The 20,335-nt window shown below is 27.1% G+C and overlaps 3 protein-coding genes across 4 annotated transcripts; 1 reads left to right on the forward strand and 2 right to left on the reverse strand.

Annotated features, from left to right (window-relative positions):
- Positions 1-6,500: 6,500 nt before the first annotated feature.
- LOC145753761 (proton-coupled zinc antiporter SLC30A9, mitochondrial-like) lies at positions 6,501-12,320 on the reverse strand. Its single transcript, XM_082570208.1, has 10 exons — positions 12,194-12,320; positions 11,382-11,551; positions 10,605-10,834; positions 10,145-10,302; positions 9,621-9,759; positions 9,199-9,363; positions 8,618-8,729; positions 8,106-8,379; positions 7,625-7,778; positions 6,501-6,725 (listed from the first exon to the last, which is right to left on the reverse strand). The coding sequence occupies exons 2-10, from the start codon at positions 11,548-11,550 to the stop codon at positions 6,591-6,593; spliced, it is 1,536 nt and encodes a 511-aa protein (XP_082426334.1). The 5' UTR covers position 11,551; positions 12,194-12,320; the 3' UTR covers positions 6,501-6,590.
- Positions 12,148-14,150, reverse strand: LOC145763768 (BLOC-1-related complex subunit 5-like). The gene is made up of 4 exons (XM_082575284.1): positions 14,067-14,150; positions 13,460-13,648; positions 12,218-12,405; positions 12,148-12,151 (listed from the first exon to the last, which is right to left on the reverse strand). The coding sequence occupies exons 1-4, from the start codon at positions 14,148-14,150 to the stop codon at positions 12,148-12,150; spliced, it is 465 nt and encodes a 154-aa protein (XP_082431410.1).
- Positions 14,151-18,133: 3,983 nt separating this feature from the next.
- On the forward strand, positions 18,134-20,112 carry LOC145755598 (uncharacterized). 2 transcript variants are annotated; one of them, XM_082571840.1, is made up of 5 exons: positions 18,134-18,261; positions 18,329-18,357; positions 18,436-18,576; positions 18,760-18,807; positions 19,027-20,112. In XM_082571840.1, exons 1-5 carry the CDS (start codon positions 18,200-18,202, stop codon positions 19,842-19,844), a joined length of 1,098 nt encoding a protein of 365 aa, XP_082427966.1. In that variant the 5' UTR covers positions 18,134-18,199; the 3' UTR covers positions 19,845-20,112. The 2 variants fall into 2 exon arrangements, with proteins under 2 accessions (XP_082427966.1, XP_082427973.1); XM_082571847.1 differs by having other exon boundaries at positions 19,327-20,112.
- The last annotated feature ends 223 nt before the right edge of the window (positions 20,113-20,335 follow it).

A 20,335-nucleotide genomic window follows, 5' to 3' on the forward strand; every position in this document is an offset into this window, starting at 1 on the left:
TAATTGTTTTGTTAGACCTGTACAGGCCTAATTAACGTTTTTAAAAAATATTTTGTTAAAAAATTAATATTCATAAAAGTTATGACACATTTATTAAAATTGTACGAATTTTCAAAACTTAAAATAATTTATTTTATTCGACGCGCCTTGACCTAACTAACATTCAAGATAAAACATTTCGCAAAAATATTAAGTAGAACATAAGTTAGAGCTAATTTTTATTCTGGGTTTAATTAGGTCACGTGACATTTTTTGCCAATAATATCCCATACAATTTTTTTTTAAAAAAATAAAATTTTTAAATTGAAAAATAATTGTTTTGTTAGACCTGCACAGGCCTAACTAACGTTTTTAAAAAATATTTTGTTAAAAAATTAATATTCATAAAAGTTATGACACATTTATTAAAATTGTACGAATTTTCAAAACTTAAAATAATCTATTTTATTTGACGCGTCTTGACCTAACTAACATTCAAAATAAAACATTTCGCAAAAATATTAAGTAGAACAAAAGTTAGAGCTAATTTTTATTCTGCGTTAATTAGGTCACGTGACATTTTTTGCCAATAATATGACATACAAATTTTTTTGAAAAAAAATCAAAAATTTTAAATTGAAAAATAATTGTTTTGTTAGACCTGCACAGGCCTAATTAACGTTTTTGAAAAATATTTTGTTAAAAAATTAATATTCATAAAAGTTATGACACATTTATTAAAATTGTACGAATTTTCAAAACTTAAAATAATTTATTTTATTCGACGCGCCTTGACCTAACTAACATTCAAGATAAAACATTTCGCAAAAATATTAAGTAGAACAAAAGTTAGAGCTAATTTTTATTCTGGCGTTAATTAGGTCACGTGACATTTTTTGCCAATAATATGACATACAAATTTTTTTGAAAAAAAATAAAAATTTTAAATTAAAAAATAATTGTTTTGTTAGACCTGCACAGGCCTAATTAACGTTTTTGAAAAATATTTTGTTAAAAAATTATTATTCATAAAAGTTATGACACATTTATTAAAATTGTACGAATTTTCAAAACTTAAAATAATCTATTTTATTCGACGCGCCTTGACCTAACTAACATTCAAGATAAAACATTTCGCAAAAATATTAAGTAGAACAAAAGTTAGAGCAAATTTTTATTCTGGGTTTAATTAGGTCACGTGACATTTTTTGCCAATAATATGACATACACATTTTTTTGAAAAAAAATTAAAAATTTTAAATTGAAAAATAAATGTTTTGTTAGACCCGCACAGGCCTAATTAACGTTTTGAATAATATTTTGTTAAAAAATTAATATTCATAAAAGTTATGACACATTTATTAAAATTGTACGAATTTTCAAAACTTAAAATAATCTATTTTATTCGACGCGCCTTGACCTAACTAACATTCAAGATAAAACATTTCGCAAAAATATTAAGTAGAACAAAAGTTAGAGCTAATTTTTATTCTGGCGTTAATAAGGTCACGTGACATTTTTTGCCAATAATATAACATACAAATTTTTTTAAAAAAAAATAAAAATTTTAAATTAAAAAATAATTGTTTTGTTAGACCTGCACAGGCCTAATTAACGTTTTTGAAAAATATTTTGTTAAAAAATTAATATTCATAAAAGTTATGACACATTTATTAAAATTGTACGAATTTTTAAAACTTAAAATAATCTATTTTATTCGACGCGCTTTGACCTAACTAACATTCAAGATAAAACATTTCGCAAAAATATTAAGTAGAACAAAAGTTAGAGCTAATTTTTATTCTGGGTTTAATTAGGTCACGTGACATTTTTTGCCAATAATATGACATACACATTTTTTTTTTTTTAAATTAAAAATTTTAAATTGAAAAATAATTGTTTTGTTAGACCCGCACAGGCCTAATTAACGTTTTTGAATAATATTTTGTTAAAAAATTAATATTCATAAAAGTTATGACACATTTATTAAAATTGTACGAATTTTCAAAACTTAAAATAATCTATTTTATTCGACGCGCCTTGACCTAACTAACATTCAAGATAAAACATTTCGCAAAAATATTAAGTAGAACAAAAGTTAGAGCAAATTTTTATTCTGGGTTTAATTGGGTCACGTGACATTTTTTGCCAATAATAAGACATACAAATTTTTTTTTAAAAAATTTAAAAATTTAAATTGAAAAATAATTGTTTTGTTACCCGCACAGGCCTAATTAACGTTTTTAAAAAATATTTTGTTAAAAAATTAATATTCATAAAAGTTATGACACATTTATTAAAATTGTACGAATTTTTAAAACTTAAAATAATTTATTTTATTCGACGCGCCTTGACCTAACTAACATTCAAGATAAAACATTTTGCAAAAATATCAAGTAGAACAAAAGTTAGAGCTAATTTTTATTTTGGCGTTAATTAGGTCACGTGACATTTTTTGCCAATAATATGACATACAAATTTTTTTGAAAAAAAATCAAAAATTTTAAATTGAAAAATAATTGTTTTGTTAGACCTGCACAGGCCTAATTAACGTTTTTGAAAAATATTTTGTTAAAAAATTAATATTCATAAAAGTTATGACACATTTATTAAAATTGTACGAATTTTCAAAACTTAAAATAATTTATTTTATTCGACGCGCCTTGACCTAACTAACATTCAAGATAAAACATTTCGCAAAAATATTAAGTAGAACAAAAGTTAGAGCTAATTTTTATTCTGGCGTTAATTAGGTCACGTGACATTTTTTGCCAATAATATGACATACAAATTTTTTTGAAAAAAAATAAAAATTTTAAATTAAAAAATAATTGTTTTGTTAGACCTGCACAGGCCTAATTAACGTTTTTGAAAAATATTTTGTTAAAAAATTATTATTCATAAAAGTTATGACACATTTATTAAAATTGTACGAATTTTCAAAACTTAAAATAATCTATTTTATTCGACGCGCCTTGACCTAACTAACATTCAAGATAAAACATTTCGCAAAAATATTAAGTAGAACAAAAGTTAGAGCAAATTTTTATTCTGGGTTTAATTAGGTCACGTGACATTTTTTGCCAATAATATGACATACACATTTTTTTGAAAAAAAATTAAAAATTTTAAATTGAAAAATAAATGTTTTGTTAGACCCGCACAGGCCTAATTAACGTTTTGAATAATATTTTGTTAAAAAATTAATATTCATAAAAGTTATGACACATTTATTAAAATTGTACGAATTTTCAAAACTTAAAATAATCTATTTTATTCGACGCGCCTTGACCTAACTAACATTCAAGATAAAACATTTCGCAAAAATATTAAGTAGAACAAAAGTTAGAGCTAATTTTTATTCTGGCGTTAATAAGGTCACGTGACATTTTTTGCCAATAATATAACATACAAATTTTTTTTAAAAAAAATAAAAATTTTAAATTAAAAAATAATTGTTTTGTTAGACTTGCACAGGCCTAATTAACGTTTTTGAAAAATATTTTGTTAAAAAATTAATATTCATAAAAGTTATGACACATTTATTAAAATTGTACGAATTTTTAAAACTTAAAATAATCTATTTTATTCGACGCGCTTTGACCTAACTAACATTCAAGATAAAACATTTCGCAAAAATATTAAGTAGAACAAAAGTTAGAGCTAATTTTTATTCTGGCGTTAATTAGGTCACGTGACATTTTTTGCCAATAATATCCCATACAAATTTTTTTGAAAAAAAATCAAAATTTTAAATTAAAATATAATTGTTTTGTTAGACCCGCACAGGCCTAATTAACGTTTTTGAATAATATTTTGTTAAAAAATTATTATTCATAAAAGTTATCACACATTTATTAAAATTGTACGAATTTTCAAAACTTAAAATAATCTATTTTATTCGACGCGCCTTGACCTAACTAACATTCAAGATAAAACATTTCGCAAAAATATTAAGTAGAACAAAAGTTAGAGCTAATTTTTATTCTGAGTTTAATTAGGTCACGTGACATTTTTTGCCAATAATATAACATACAAATTTTTTTGAAAAAAAATTAAAAATTTTAAATTGAAAAATAAATGTTTTGTTAGACCCGCACAGGCCTAATTAACGTTTTTGAATAATATTTTGTTAAAAAATTAATATTCATAAAAGTTATGACACATTTATTAAAATTGTACGAATTTTCAAAACTTAAAATAATCTATTTTATTCGATGCGCCTTGACCTAACTAACATTCAAAATAAAACATTTCGCAAAAATATTAAGTAGAACAAAAGTTAGAGCAAATTTTTATTCTGGGTTTAATTAGGTCACGTGACATTTTTTGCCAATAATATGACATACAAATTTTTTTGAAAAAAAATTAAAAATTTTAAATTGAAAAATAAATGTTTTGTTAGACCCGCACAGGCCTAATTAACGTTTTGAATAATATTTTGTTAAAAAATTAATATTCATAAAAGTTATGACACATTTATTAAAATTGTACGAACTTTCAAAACTTAAAATAATCTATTTTATTCGACGCGCCTTGACCTAACTAACATTCAAGATAAAACATTTCGCAAAAATATTAAGTAGAACAAAAGTTAGAGCTAATTTTTATTCTGGCGTTAATAAGGTCACGTGACATTTTTTGCCAATAATATAACATACAAATTTTTTTAAAAAAAAATAAAAATTTTAAATTAAAAAATAATTGTTTTGTTAGACCTGCACAGGCCTAATTAACGTTTTTGAAAAATATTTTGTTAAAAAATTAATATTCATAAAAGTTATGACACATTTATTAAAATTGTACGAATTTTCAAAACTTAAAATAATCTATTTTATTCGACGCGCCTTGACCTAACTAACATTCAAGATAAAACATTTCGCAAAAATATGAAGTAGAAAATAAGTTAGAGCTAATTTTTATTCTGGCGTTAATTAGGTCACGTGACATTTTTTGCCAATAATATCCCATACAAATTTTTTTGAAATAAATCAAAAATCGTAAATTGAAAAATAATTATTTTGTTAGACCTGCACGGGCTTAATTAACGTGTTTACAAAATATTTTGTGAAAAAATTAATATTCATAAAAGTTATGACACTTTTATTTAAAATATACGAAGTTTTAAAACATAAATAACTAATTTTATTAGACGCGCCTTGACCTAACTAACATTCAAGATAAAACATTTCGCAAAAATATTAAGAAGAACAAAAGTTAGAGCTAATTCTTATTCTGGGTTTAATTAGGTCACGTGACATTTTTTGCCAATAATATCCCATACGAATTTTTTTTTTTTAAAATAAAAATTTTAAATTGAAAAATAGTTGTTTTGTTAGACCCGCACAGGCCTAATTAACGTTTTTGAAAAATATTTTGTTAAAAAATTAATATTCATAAAAGTTATGACACATTTATTAAAATTGTACGAATTTTCAAAACTTAAAATAATCTATTTTATTCGACGCGCTTTGACCTAACTAACATTCAAGATAAAACATTTCGCAAAAATATTAAGTAGAACAAAAGTTAGAGCTAATTTTTATTCTGGGTTTAATTAGGTCACGTGACATTTTCTGCCAATAATATGATATACAAGTTTTTTTTTAAAAAAAAAAATTTTAAATTGAAAAAAAATTGTTTTGTTAGACCTGCACAGGCCTAATTAACGTTTTTGAAAAATATTTTGTTAAAAAATTAATATTCATAAAAGTTATGACACATTTATTAAAATTGTACGAATTTTCAAAACTTAAAATAATCTATTTTATTCGACGCCCCTTGACCTAACTAACATTCAAGATGAAACATTTTGCAAAAATATTAAGTAGAACAAAAGTTATAGCTAATTTTTATTCTGGGTTTAATTAGGCACGTGACATTTTTTGCCAATAATATAACATACGAATTTTTTTTTTTTTAAATTAAAAATTTTAAATTGAAAAATAATTGTTTTGTTAGACCCGCACATGCTTCATTAACGTTTTTGTGAAATATTTCGTTGAAAAATTAATTAAATTTAATGTTTCCTAAGCAATTTTAAGCATATTATTTTTTGGGGAGTTTAAAGATATAGTTGCAACATTACAGCGTTCATCATATCACATCCTCGGCTTAGCAGTTAGTATCTTCGGGTATGAAACCAGCGGTCCTGGTTCGATTCCGACCAAGAGAATTTTTTTTAATGTATTATTAGTAGTAGTTATTTGAAAGTACGAAGTACATCACTTCATGTGATAATTATTATATTACTTTAGAAGTAATAACTTGCTCGATCGGAATCGAACCAGGTTCGATGGATTAAAACACGAAGATACTAACTGCTAAGCCACGAAGGACACACGCAATTCCTTACAATGGTGCAACTATATATTTAATTTATAAGAAAAATTAAAACAAAAAAATAAAATGCCTAAAAAATTGCCCGAATAACGTCAAAAAAAAAAAAAAAAAACGTAGAAAGCCAAGATGTTCGAATCGTCCTAACCTTATTCATACGAGAATCAGATAAACCACAAAAATTATTTTTCATAATTTTAATTTCTTCGACTAAAATATAAAACATGACAAAAACTGCGACAAACGATTACAACACAGTGATGATTGTTACGTCATAAGACTTCAAGGTCGATGTGACGTAGATCAGGATTTTTCTTTTTTAATTCACTTTCTATTCGATCGACTTGAACGCCCAACGTATCAATAACGTGCTCGCCATATCTTGAAATTACTTCTTCCAGTTCTTCCTGTTAATATAAAGACGATTAAGTTTGTTCCAAAGCAGCATTGCGTGTCACAAAAATAAGTTAAAAAAATTTCTTTACTTTTTTTCTATTTAGTATTTTCGCGAAATGTTTTATCTTGAATGTTAGTTAGGTCAAGGCGCGTCTAATAAAATTAGTTATTTATGTTTTAAAACTTCGTATATTTTAAATAAAAGTGTCATAACTTTTATGAATATTAATTTTTTCACAAAATATTTTGTAAACACGTTAATTAAGCCCGTGCAGGTCTAACAAAATAATTATTTTTCAATTTACGATTTTTGATTTATTTCAAAAAAATTTGTATGAAATATCATTGGCTATATATTAGCTGTAACTTTTGTTCCGCTGAATATTTTCGCGAAATGTTTTATCTTGAATGTTAGTTAGGTCAATATTTTAAGTTTTATAAAATTCGTACAATTTTAATAAAAGTATCATAACTTTTATGAATATTGATATTTTTATAAAATATTTTGCAAATACGTTAATAAGGCTTGTGCGGTTCCAACAGCACAATTATTTTTTGGTGTTAAAAGTTAAATTTTTTTTTTAATATGTATGCAATATCATTAGCTGAAAAATATCACGTGACCTATTAACAAAATATAAATTGCCTCAAACTTTTATTCTACTAAATATTTTTCCGAGATGTTTTTTTGTTGGTAAATGTTAATTCGATTAGAGTGTGTTTTATAAACTAATTTATTACAATTTTTTGTAATTTTTATTATTTTTAGTAAAAGTGGTATATATAACTTTTAAATATTTTGTGAATACATTATTAGAACTGACACCACAACTTCAGTTAAATTTTTTTTTTAAATGTTTAAAAACATTGTTATATGCTAAAAATGGTTTAATTATGACATCACACTTACCAGTGTCTTAACAGAGTGTATTTCACGCATGACTTGTTCCAGATCAACCGTAGCAAGATATGCTCGAGTAATTTCCCGACCATCGAAGTCGATTTCTGCTTTAAATTTAAATTCTTCGGCGCTAAGTTGGGTCGATTTCACATCATAAACTCCCCTGTTGCAAAATTTAATCATTATTAAAAAGTTGACAATAAAATATTAATAACCCCCCCCACATGAACACAAAATTTGTAAATTTAAACAAAATAATGGAATTTTTAAACTGTTTCAAGATCCATCTAGTTATGATTAATAAATAAATCTGTCATGAAAATGTATAATTATATTTAAAACGTATAATCTTTTTAAAATTTTAATTACATTTAAAATATCGAAAAAACAACATAAAATATTTTTACCTATTTATAATTAAAATTTTATATAAAAAAACTTATTTGGAGTAAAACTTAAACAGATTTTCTAACAAAAAAATTCCCCCAACCTGATAACAACGTCATCTTCCAATTCCTCTTTCAATTGTTCTAATCTTTGAGTTGGAATCGATCGACCAATCAAAACATTCACATTTGTTGTCACTAGAAATGTTGCCACGACACCCAACAATCCACCAATCAGGATCGAGCCGACTGCATCATACATCGGTTGTGATGTCATAGAGGTGATTGTGAGAGCAGAGGAAGCGATTATTATTCCTAACACTGCAGCTGAGTCTTCAAGGAGGACGACATTTGTGGACGGGTCACGAGATTCTTTTACTTTAATTAAAATAATTAATATTAACAATTAGTGTTTAATTAAGTAATAAATATTCATAATTTTAAATTTTTGAAATACAAAAAGGATTAAATTTAAAAAAAATTTAAAACAATGTCTTGTTTATAGCCATTATGTAAATTTACTAAAAATTTAAAAACTTAAATTTAAAATAGTAACTGAACTTTTAGGACCTAAATTTTAACCAAAATTTAAAACCATGAATTTAAAACAACAAACCATATTCATAAATTGAAATTTCATTTTTTCTTGCATTTTTCCTCGTTTCATTTAAAGCGACGATTAATGAAATTGATTCCATGATTGCAGAACCAAGTAAAACACCAAAAGTCTAGAATTAAAACAAAAAAAAAGGAATAAATTTCCAAGTTTCAACAGCATAATCCACAGCCTATATGTAGTTGTATTTAATTTTACTTGGAAATTTTTCACTTTAAATTATCATCTCAGTAACATTGGAATATAAATATAATATGAATAGCACGTTAGTTTGGTTGACACTGAATCACAAATGTTTTTAGAACCTCTAAAAAAGTCTAGGTTACCATATTTTTTGTGTGACGTAGAAAGTACTAAGTAGCGTAGTGAATGTATACAAGCTAGTACTTTCTACGTCATCACAAACAGGGCTTCCCTTTTTTTTTAATGTTGTATAACTTAAAAAGTAAGTGAAATAAGTTAAAACCATTTTTATGTTCAGTGTTTAATTTTATATATAAAAATCAAATAACCTTGACCTGACCTCTAAACCACCCTAATATATGTTATTCACCCAACACGAATCAACTAAAAAAACTTACCCCAACCCCAGTTAGAGCCACAGCATCAGTAGCAGGGTGAATCAGAAGTTGAACCCCATGATAAACGCTGGCCCCACACCCCATACAAAATATCCCCACCCCCGATATGAGGGACATTATATGACGCATGTTGCCAAACCCATAAGGATGCTCCTCATCCGGTTTCTAAAAAAAAAATAAAAAAAAAAAATTAAGAAAAAACATAAAAAAGCAAACTTAAAAAAAAAAAATTAAGAAAAAAAAAATATTAATATCGTAAAAAAAATTACATAATTGAAAATTAATAAAAAATAAAAAAAATTTAAATATGTAGATTAAGTTTATAATTATTTACATAATTATTTAAATCAAAAATAATATTTAAAACAATATTCTTAAATTGCAAAATACCCAAAAAGTTTAAAAATTTCAACTTAACTCACTTTCAGGGATTCACTAATTCCCCAAAGTAACAATAACTGGTTGCAAGTATCAGCTAAGGAATGCAGTGTTTCCGAAAACATACTAGCAGACCCAGTTTGAAGGAAACTTAACAATTTAAATCCACAAATGGCAGCATTGCTAGAAAATTTTTTAAAAAATCCTTAGTTTTTTTGTTTATAGAGTTATATTATCTGATCATAAAATTAAATTATAAAAAATTTATATTTTTTATGTTTATTTGTTCTTGATGCAGAAAGGTCGATTTTGCAACCTTAACATAGAGTAACATCAGTTACTCCGACCCAGTCTCAAGTTGCCTATAGCAGTTTGGGATATTATTGAATATAATTGCCTGGTTATTATGCTGATAATTAAGTGTTGGCTCAGCAGAAGTTTAAACCGTTTATGGCACCTTACTTAACAACATAAGAGCAGTGGGAATCAAACCTAAGACCCTATTTAACAAAGCAAAGACTAAAATATTGAAAATTATTCTTAATTTAAATTTACAAAACAAACTCACGTAGCAGCAGCACAAGCAACAACCCTCCCTGCTCCACTTTTAAAAAGCCCCCCTAATTCACCCCCCTCAGCCACTTGAAGGGGCTCTTTAAGGGTTTTACGGAGTAATTTCTTGGCTCTTTTTTGTTCACGCTCCAATGCTTCTAAACCACCCCAGACCTACAAAAAAAAACAAAAATTACAAAAAAGTTTACAAATTACCAACAACATAAAAATGTAAAAAAAAAATATTTTGCAGATTTACAATACTATTTCAATTAGCAGCATAATTATCGGGCAATATTCTATAATATCCCAAACTGCCACAGGCAACTCGAGACTGGGTCGGAGTAACTGAAGTTATTTTATGTTTAAGTCGCGCGTATCGACTTTCCCACATCGAGGATAAAGAAATATACAAAAAAAAATAAATAAATATGCCAAAAGTTTTTGGTCTTACTCGACCAAAATAGGACCCCCACCTGAACAGCTTTTTCAATCACATCCTTCTCTAGGTAAACTAACATGGGTGAATCTGACCCCACATACGGACTCCGCACCCTAATTTGTTTCAACCCAGCAAGGTCGGAGGGACTTAATAAATATTCCTGCATGGCCCTTACAGCTGTGATGGTGTTGTTAGCCGTGTATTTTTTAGTGTAATCTCGGCGGTTCAACATATATTTCTTTACCGTTGAAACTATCGACTTCTCTGTTAAGTAATTGAAATAATTACAAATATTTAATGTTAGTTTATAGAAAATAAATATTTACAAAAATAAAATATAAATTATTGGTAGTAGTTTATACAAATGGCATTTTTTAACAAAATATTGTTTTTTTTTCCCTATAATATTTAACTACTTAACTATTAGTATATTAGTTACACCTCATAATTAAATTATGTCATTATCATTACCCGAAACTTAATTAAAATTAAAACAAAATTAAAAAATAGTATGACCATGTTTAACGTTTATATTTTTGTCTTTTTTTTTAGATGAATTAGCTAAATATGTAATCTATAATGAAGTTTAGTAAATAGTATAAACTACATAAAATTTTAGCAAGTATATTGGTATGTACATTACCAAAAAAGTTAAATTTAAAATACAAAAAAAATAAAATACAATTTGTTAAATGATTTCATTAAATAGAAATAAATCTAATAAAGTCAAACAAAAAAACAAATCCGATGCATTTATTTGCAACACTTAACTTTTAATATCACTAAAGTTTCTACTATTCAAAGTGCCTACCTTTATTTTCTATTATTTCTTTATTATTGCACAAGTTTACTGACATAGAAACACTTCGAACATTCACCAATAAATAATTATTTATTATGACATCATAATTAAGTTTTGATTTTCCCCATAACTTTAATTGTTTGATTAAACAATAACGCGATAATGATGTCACAATCATCCTAAAACAAAACAAATTTTAATGTTTTACTAAAACTGTTAATTCTTAAAATTAATAAAAATAGTAAACAAGGAAAATGTAAGGAAATGATGAATTAATAAACAAAACAAAAAACATTTTCAGTTGTAAGGAGTTTAATTAATCAATATTTGTTAATTGTAAGAGTAATTTTACATGATTTGAAGTAAAATTGGGCTTATAAGTAAGCATTTTTTTGTTAATGGGTATAAAATAAAAAAAACTACATTTTATTAAAATGTACCAAAATATAATATAGGAATTTATTAATTAAATTAACGATAATTTAACAGTCAATTATTTAGTAAATTTATCTTTAAAACAAGTTGTGCTAAAATATTACAACTAAATTATCCCACTAATTAGAAATAACTAAAATTATCATAATTAAAAACCTTTTATTTAAACTTATGACAAACCCCAATCTACCATAACCATGTTTGCTAAATAGGATGCTTTAGTTTAATTATTAGTGATTATACTTTTGAGAATTATTGGGAGTATTATAGTTTGACACTTTTGTACCACTTTTTTAATACTAAAAATATAATAATTAAAAAAAATCACTTAATTATATGTTTACCTTAAAACAAAAAAAATAAAGTTTAAAAATGGGCAAATTTACCTTTAAACTTTGAAAGCAGGCAACCTTATATTCTTGGGCAACAATAAATTAATTTCCTCGGCAATTTTTAAAGTTTGTGTGAGGTTGAGATGAATCTTGTTCAATGTTGTTGAAATCTCTTCAATTTTACGAGAATGCTCGGCGTGTTTTGCGAATTTTCGTTGACGGTCGGTCAAATGTTGCATCACAGCAACAGAGATTTTGTCAACTGACTGAAATTTAAAAAATATTAAAATTAAGACGAAAAAAAGGAAAATTGATTTTGGAAATAAAAATTATTTTGTGTAATGAAAAAAATTTGGATTTCATGTGAAAGCATGCAACTCAAAACAAAATAGGGGTTGTAACTATATACGACAACCGACTGAAATTAAAAAAAATTTTAAACTGAGATGAAAACAAATTAACAATTTTTGTTGGAATTATTCGACATAGAACAAAATAGGGGTTGTAACTAAATAGAATCAACATACAAAGAAATTACTCAATAAAATTGTTGTTAACTTAACATTAGCTTAATTATCCTAAAATAATGTGAAAAAGATTTAAATGTAAATCCTTTTCCCTCTGAATTGTTTTTTTCAATATTATATTCGATATTATAGGCTTCTACATGACATTAAACAGATTAATTTAGTATAAATTAGGGATGGGCCAATCGAATCCGAGTCCGAGTACTCGGCCCGAGTATTAGGAATATTTTAATACTCGTGCTCGTCGAGCATTTTTTAGTACTCGGACGCCGAGTAATAATTTGCCATTTAAGATCGTATACGATTTACTAAACATAAAAAAAGTTTTGCGTTTTTCTAATAAATTATAATCTACTCTCAAATATATCACGTTATTTAGGCAACAATTGCGCAACAAATACACTTTTTACATAGTAAAATTTTACGCATAATAAATTTGAGACTTTTACATTTTTGTTTGGACTTGATATTCCTATCAGCGGTAGGTAGTTTCGTCAACGTTAAACCTTTTATAATCCATAAATACGTGTTTTTTGGCAAATTTGGCATTTTAAAATTATGCGGGAAAGATTCTTGTGAACAGTTATATACGTTTAAATGACGTCATAACCGAGTACTCGGACTCGGCCGAGTATCGCAACAAAATACTCGGGCTCGTCGAATCCGAGTAATTTGGATTTCAGCCCATCCCTAGTATAAATATTTAATAATTTGTTTAATGAAAACAAAACATTTGTTTGATCAATTTTTAAAAACTTACTTTTATTTTTGATTCAAGAATTTGTTGTTTAACTTGAACTTTATGGGAACAAATTTCCAAATGTTTCTGAAATCTTAACGAGATTTTAAGGCACGGCCTTGCCACTAGAGGGGTTACAAGGTCGTTTGTGAAAGGTCGAGTGTCGGGTAAGGTCAAAGAGGTCACCAACAAAGGGTTAAAGGTCGGACAATATGATAATTGGGTCACAGGATCAGTAGTTTTCTAAAAACAAAAAGAAATTACAAGTGATTAAATTTAATAAGATGTAAAATTAAGTTTTTCCCATTCATTTATCCTTGATGTGAAAAGGTCGAATGCACAACTTAAACATAGAGTAACATCAGTTACTCCGACCCAGTCTCGAGTTGCCTGTGGTAGTTTGGGATATTATATTGTCTATAATTGCCCGATAATTATGCTGCTGATTAAGTGCTGGATCAGCAGGAGTTCATACCGTTAATAGCGCCTTACTCAAAGGCGCTACAGCATGAGATCAGTGGGGATTGAACCCCTGACCTCATGTGGTGAAAAAAGTATTCTGACCAGACTACTACACTACCAACTACTGGCAAATACTAAACTACTAAAAAATGATTTAATAATATTCAAACTTATCCTAAATTTATTAAACCTGACTCACTTTGCTTGCCTCCTTTTTCTTAACGACAACAATTCCAGATTTATTTAAACTTTTGTCTTGATTCAAACTTTGTTCATTTCCCATCGTTTATAAATAAAAACATTTCTAGTTTATTAACAAACATTAATTCTGTTAAATATTAAAATAAAAAACATTAATATTAACTTAATATTAATTTAAAATAAAATAATAAAACGTGTTTAAAAAATTTTATTTCTTCATTAAAAATATAAACAAACGGCACTTTTGACATAAGTGCGACTTTTGTTATTAATTATATTTATTTATCCTCAAAAATTGCCGATGTATTTTTAATTGTTATTTAATAAAATTAAAATAATTTAGAATTTAAGTACAAAAATGTTAAGTTTGAAACACAAAATAAACATATTTAAAAACAAAATACAACAGCTTTAAAAGTTTAAAATAATTTTAATCAGCAATTGACATTACGCGAAATTAATAAAATAGTTTGTTTAAATATTGCATAAATAGGGCTTTTAATACCTTGTACATTAAGACCCGTGTGCAGCTAAGGCCAAGTAATAAACAACATGTTGCAAAGTTTTAAAAAAAATAGTTCGGTTTGATTAAACTGTTGAAATTGTTTTTTTTTGTATATATCTTTATCCTCGATGTGAGAAGTCGAATGCGCAACCTAAACATCGAGTAACATCAGTTACCCAACCCAGTCTCGAGTTGCCTGTGACAGTTTGGAATATTATAAATTATAATTGCCAAATAATTAAGCTGCTGATTGTGTGCTGGCTCAGCAGAAGTTCATACCGTTTATAGTGCCTTACTCAAGTGCGCTACAGCATGATATCAGTGGGGATTGAACCCACGACCTCAGCTTTTTTTTGTTAAAATTTAGAAAGTTTAAAAATTAAAAAACACAAAAATTAAACCATATTTATTAAATTTGGTGCTACTTCCTAAGACATTGAATTAAACTTTAAAATAATGCAAAATTGTTGTTATTTAAAAATTGTAATTTTACCACGAAAATTTTAACCATGTAACGTTACCGAAATTTAGTTATATCGTATATAACAATCGTAAAATTATGGTTTTGAATATGTCGAAAAAAATTTGGAATCTAAGTTTTAAAATACAATAAATCCTTTTATGTTTTACGACGTAAACGTAAATCGAGTTTTATTAGAAGTACTTTAAACAAAGATTAATCATAAATCGAATAACGACTTATAAAAACCAAGTTAAATTTTAACTTATAAAGCCGCTATCTCCAGCCTATGCGAATAATTTAGTAGCCTTTCGTTAGCCCTATTTTAAGCAGTCGCGAATTTTACAAAGTTACACTAAAATGTGAACTATAAGTTAATTTTAAAATTCGTTAGCGATATTAATAATAAAAAAACAAATTTAAGTAGTTAATATATTTATTTGTACTGGAATATTAAATACTTGCAGTTTCTAAGGTTTTTTTTACAACTATAGGGCATTTACTAAATTTTTATATTCTAGCTTTTATTTTTGCATCTTTATAAATTTTTAACAAACTTAAAAATGGCAAATAACGACGTTCCACCGATTAACGTTCAAGTTAACGTTTATAAACAAGATAACAGAGAGATAGGAATGCAAGTAGAACATGCAGGTTAGTTTAAACTTTAACTTAATTTGTGGTAGGAACACTTTAAACTTAAAATTAATATTTATTGTTGCAGACCAAGTTACCCACTATACACTTCCACAAGAAAATGCAAGAAATGAAGAAAATGCAGGTAATGTTGAAGCAGAAAATGCGACCGATTCGCGAACAACTGAGGCAGAATTAACGTCATCTATGTCGCATTTAAGCACAACTGCAACACAACCAAAACAACAAACTGGTAAGTTGACGAAAATTTATAACATAAAACGTCTTACAAAGTTATTTATACAAAATGCCCAAAACTACATAACTTAGGTATTTTAACTAATTGATTCTACATTTTGTACATCACAATCTTTGTTATAACTGTTTTGTTAACAGCTCCATCGTGCGGATGGTAAACTATTAGTATTTTATCATTGTTAAGGTGGAACTGTGACGTCACAAGAGTTGTTAGAGATTATTGACCACGAAGGTAAGTTTTAACAGAAAACAAGAAAAATAACTTAAATTTATACGACTATATTACAATAAGCAGCGTGGTGTAGTAGTAAGAACAATTGCTACACCACATAAGGTCGTGGGTTCAGTTCACACTGCTTGTATGGTGTAATGGCTTTGAGTAGGGCGTTATAAACGGTACGAACTCCTGCTGAGCCAGCATTAAATCAGCAGCTTAAACACCAGACAATTATAATCTATAATATCCCAAACTGCTAAAGTTAACTCGAGTCTGGGTCGGAGTAAATGTTGTTTCTCTATATATTAATATTCACTGTCACCAATGCGAGAAAAAAAAATCAAAAAAAATGCTTCTAATTACAAAACTGTTTACCTTTTTTAATTTTTATTCCATTAACGATAAATAAATGTTATTTAGAAATATTTATTTTAACTTAAATTAATTTTACATTTAGAAAATCTTTTTCAATTACAAACTGAAAATAATTGTGACACCATTTTCTCTGCAACAATGAAGCATTCTGAATACGACCCAAAAATACAAAACATTTCAAATCTTATACTTTCCTATGTTGCTTGTTTAAAAACCAAAAAGTATTATCGCGTTGCTCAGATCAGAGACAAAATAACTTTAATAATTCGAAACAAAACTCAGCTAACTGCATCAGAAGTCGACTCTGTAGCTGATGATCTTCGTACTCAGAAGAAATACCTAAAGTGTTTTCTATTTAACTCAATCGCATTTTCCTTATTTGAGGATAATAACGACCCGGACAATGATATTGAGAATATGAGGTCGTGTGTTTCGGGAATAAATGATTCAGTTAAAGAAATGTTGGAGGAAGATCAAAACATGAAAAGTATTGTACAGCATCACGTGATCCCACTCATGAATGAACTTAAATCAAGAGTGGAAAACTTACCTGGAGTAAACGAGAACCTAAAAGTGGTTAAACTAAGTGAATGTTTGGTAAATATCGGATATTGCGAAAAAAAGGTTGATATCGACAACTTTCAAACAAATACAGAGGGGCTCAGATTGATGGATACGATCGAGAATAAACACAAATATAAAGTTTACGGAGCTCTCTTAAACAACATTGGTGCGTGGTATGGAAACAATTCTCGATACAGCAAAGCAGTTTCTAAATACACCGAGGCACTCGAAACTTTTAAACAAGTTACTGATTGGCGAAATGATGAAGAAAAAGAAAGTGATATTTAAAATAAAGTTTAATTTACTGAAGCAAATAGTGCATTGGAGGTGTAGAAACAAAAAAAATTAACATTTTTTGATGTAAATTTTGTAACAAAATTAAAATTTAATAATTGTTTATTGTTTACATAAACATTTAAAACAATCCAACGAGTTGATTGTAATAACTAAAATGCCAGTTTAAGATAACTTTTTAAGATTTTATCGACAACGGAATTATTTAAATAACAAAGATGCAAGTATATACCTTTTTTATATATTAATTTTTGCTTTATTCGAATTTTAACAAAACGAAATATGACCCACACCCTAACAATATGAAACAACTTGTTCTATAAGAAAAAAGGGATCACGTAACATTACAATTTTATCTTAGACAGCTACGAGGTCTCAACAGTTTGAATCAAACCCAGAACCTTAATTACAAATATTTGCAAAATCTTCACTTACTGTTTAAGTAAAGTTACTTGCAAACAAATTAATAATTTTAACATTAATTGTTCGATCATGTTAAATAAAATAATCTGGTTTAAATAAATGAATAAATATATTTTCATGTAAATTATGTTGTTTATTAACGATATTGAGATTTGTTTGATTTGTAGTTTTCTTATAAGTTTCTTAAATGTAAAATCAATCTGATTTTAAAATAAAAATTTCTTATTCAAGCGTACAATAACTTGGAAAGAAAAAGGGTGGTAACTAGGTAAATGATATCCTAAAGTGTAAGGCGAACGCCGTAGTGATGAATTAATCTTTTGTTTAGGACAAAGTATCAAAGAGTTGGCGTCTTTTAATATTTTTAATATAGTTTTTAAAGTTTTAACAATCTGTAAAATGGCAGATGACGACATTCCACAGATCAATGTTAACGTGCATGTTCATAGACATGATAACAGGTAAACAATTACATTAATTAATATATTAATTAGTTAATATATTCAATACTTGAAATTTTGTTTACAGAGAGATAGAAGCGAATATAGAACATGCAGGTAACCTCAAAAACCTTAATTCAATTTGTGTAAGCAACACTTTAAACTTAAAATTAATATTTAACAATATTGTTGCAGACCAAGTTACCCAAAATGTAGTCCTTCATGAAAATGCTAGAAATGAAGAAAATGCGGGTAATGTTGGAGCAGACAATGTGACCGATTCGCGAACAACTGAAGCAGAATTACCGACATCTATAGAACCAAAACAACAAATTGGTGAGTTGACAAAAACTATAGCAAAAAAGTAAAAAGTTGGTAATACAAAATGCCCAAACTATATAAACCTTAGTTGTTTAAACCGCGACATTTAAACTTTTAACACGATAGCCATTAATATAAATGTTTGGTTGGCAGCTCCATCGTGCGGATAGTAATTTATTAGTAATTTATTATTTTTAGGTAAAAATGTGACGTCACAAGAGTTGTTAGAAATTATCGACCACGAAGGTAAGTTTTAACAGAGCACAAGAAAATTAACTCAAATTTATATGACTATGTCGCAATAAGTTAGTAATAAGCCTTATTATGACGTAACATATACTATTTGTGTACATTACAAAACTGTTTTGGTAATTTTTATTTTATTTAACAACAACTAATTGGTAATTAAATATGGTATTTTAAGTAAACGACATTGATTCAACTCCTAGTAATTTTTATATTTAGAAATAGTTCACAAATTACAAACTGAAAATAATTTTGACGCCATTTTTTCTGCAACAATAAAGCATTCTGAATACAACCCAGAAATACAAAGCATCTCAAATCTTATACTTTCCTATGTTGCTTGTTTAAAAACCAAAAAGTATTATCGCGTTGCTCAGATCAGAGACAAAATAACTTTAATAATTCGAAACAAAACTCAGCTAACTGCATCAGAAGTTTTTTCTGTAGCTAATGATCTTCGTACCCAGAAGAAATACCTAAAGTCCATTCTATTTAACTCGATCGCATTTTCCTTATTAGGGGATAATAACAACCCGGACAATGATGTTGAGAATATGGTGTGCTGTGTTTCGGGGATAAGTGTTTCAGTTCGAAAAATGTTAAAGGAAGATCAAAACATGAGAAGTGTTGTACAGCATCACGTGATCCCACTCATGCATGAACTTAAAACGAGAGTGGAAAACTTACCTGGAGTAAACGCGGAACTAAAAGTTGTTCAACTGAGTTCATGTTTGTGTAATATCGGGTATTGCGAGGAGTTGGCAGATATTGACTGCTTTCAAACATATACAGAAGGGCTCAGATTGATGAATACGATCGAGAATAAACAAAAATATAATGTTTACGGAGTTCTCTTAAATAACATTGGTGAGTGGTATGAAAACAATTCTCAATATAGCGAAGCAGTCTCCAAATACACCGAGGCAATCGAAGCTTACAAACAAGCTACTGATTGGTCAGATGATGATCGGAAAGAAAGTGTAATGGGGATAACTAAAAATTATTTGAAGATCAGCAAAGCAAAATTAACCAACTAGAATTCCTTCTAAATACCGAACTACCTGAATTGACCAAAACTATTTTAATAAAAGCGCCAATTTATTTTTGGTTTATTATAAACCTGTTTTAATTTTTGCTCAATTTAACACATTCTTGTACATACTGAAGTTAGGATTTGGTGTTGTTTTGTTGTACATAACCATTAAATACAATTGCTTGTTTAATTATTGTTTTAAAATATAAATTTATGTTGTTTTGATTTCCAGTAATATTTAGTGATTATTGCTTGCGCGTAGTTATGCTTGAATAAATTAAATAATTAAACTTTGTCCTCAACTGGTGCAAAAAGGAGTTTAAGATTAAATAAAATTTGGTTTAATTTACTAAAGCAAAATAGTATTTAGAGGATAAAAATTAAATTTAAGTTATTACTAAACAAATAATTTAATAATTTTTTAACGGCAACTCCAAAATGCAAAAATCATCCTAAACATATTTGCAGTTTTATAAAAAAACGTCCCAAAACGAG

The sequence above is a fragment of the Corella eumyota genome, chromosome 1 (genome assembly GCF_963082875.1).
Source record: "Corella eumyota chromosome 1, kaCorEumy4.1, whole genome shotgun sequence".
In the NCBI taxonomy this organism is placed as follows: domain Eukaryota; kingdom Metazoa; phylum Chordata; class Ascidiacea; order Phlebobranchia; family Corellidae; genus Corella; species Corella eumyota.

Coding starts and splice junctions, on each gene's coding strand:
- LOC145753761 (XM_082570208.1), bottom strand. CDS start 11,550: ATGATTGTGACATCATTATCGCGTTATTGTTTAATCAAACAATTAAAG. Junction 10,303..10,604: donor TGATTGAAAAAGCTGTTCAG/GTGGGGGTCCTA, acceptor TTTTTTTTGTAG/GTCTGGGGTGGTTTAGAAGC. Junction 7,779..8,105: donor GAAGATGACGTTGTTATCAG/GTTGGGGGAATT, acceptor ATTTTGCAACAG/GGGAGTTTATGATGTGAAAT.
- LOC145763768 (XM_082575284.1), bottom strand. CDS start 14,150: ATGGGAAATGAACAAAGTTTGAATCAAGACAAAAGTTTAAATAAATCT. Junction 13,649..14,066: donor AGAAAAAGGAGGCAAGCAAA/GTGAGTCAGGTT, acceptor TTTTGTTTTTAG/AAAACTACTGATCCTGTGAC. Junction 12,406..13,459: donor TTTGTTCCCATAAAGTTCAA/GTTAAACAACAA, acceptor TTTAAATTTCAG/TCAGTTGACAAAATCTCTGT.
- LOC145755598 (XM_082571840.1), top strand. CDS start 18,200: ATGGCAGATGACGACATTCCACAGATCAATGTTAACGTGCATGTTCAT. Junction 18,358..18,435: donor AGCGAATATAGAACATGCAG/GTAACCTCAAAA, acceptor ATATTGTTGCAG/ACCAAGTTACCCAAAATGTA. Junction 18,808..19,026: donor AGAAATTATCGACCACGAAG/GTAAGTTTTAAC, acceptor TTTTATATTTAG/AAATAGTTCACAAATTACAA.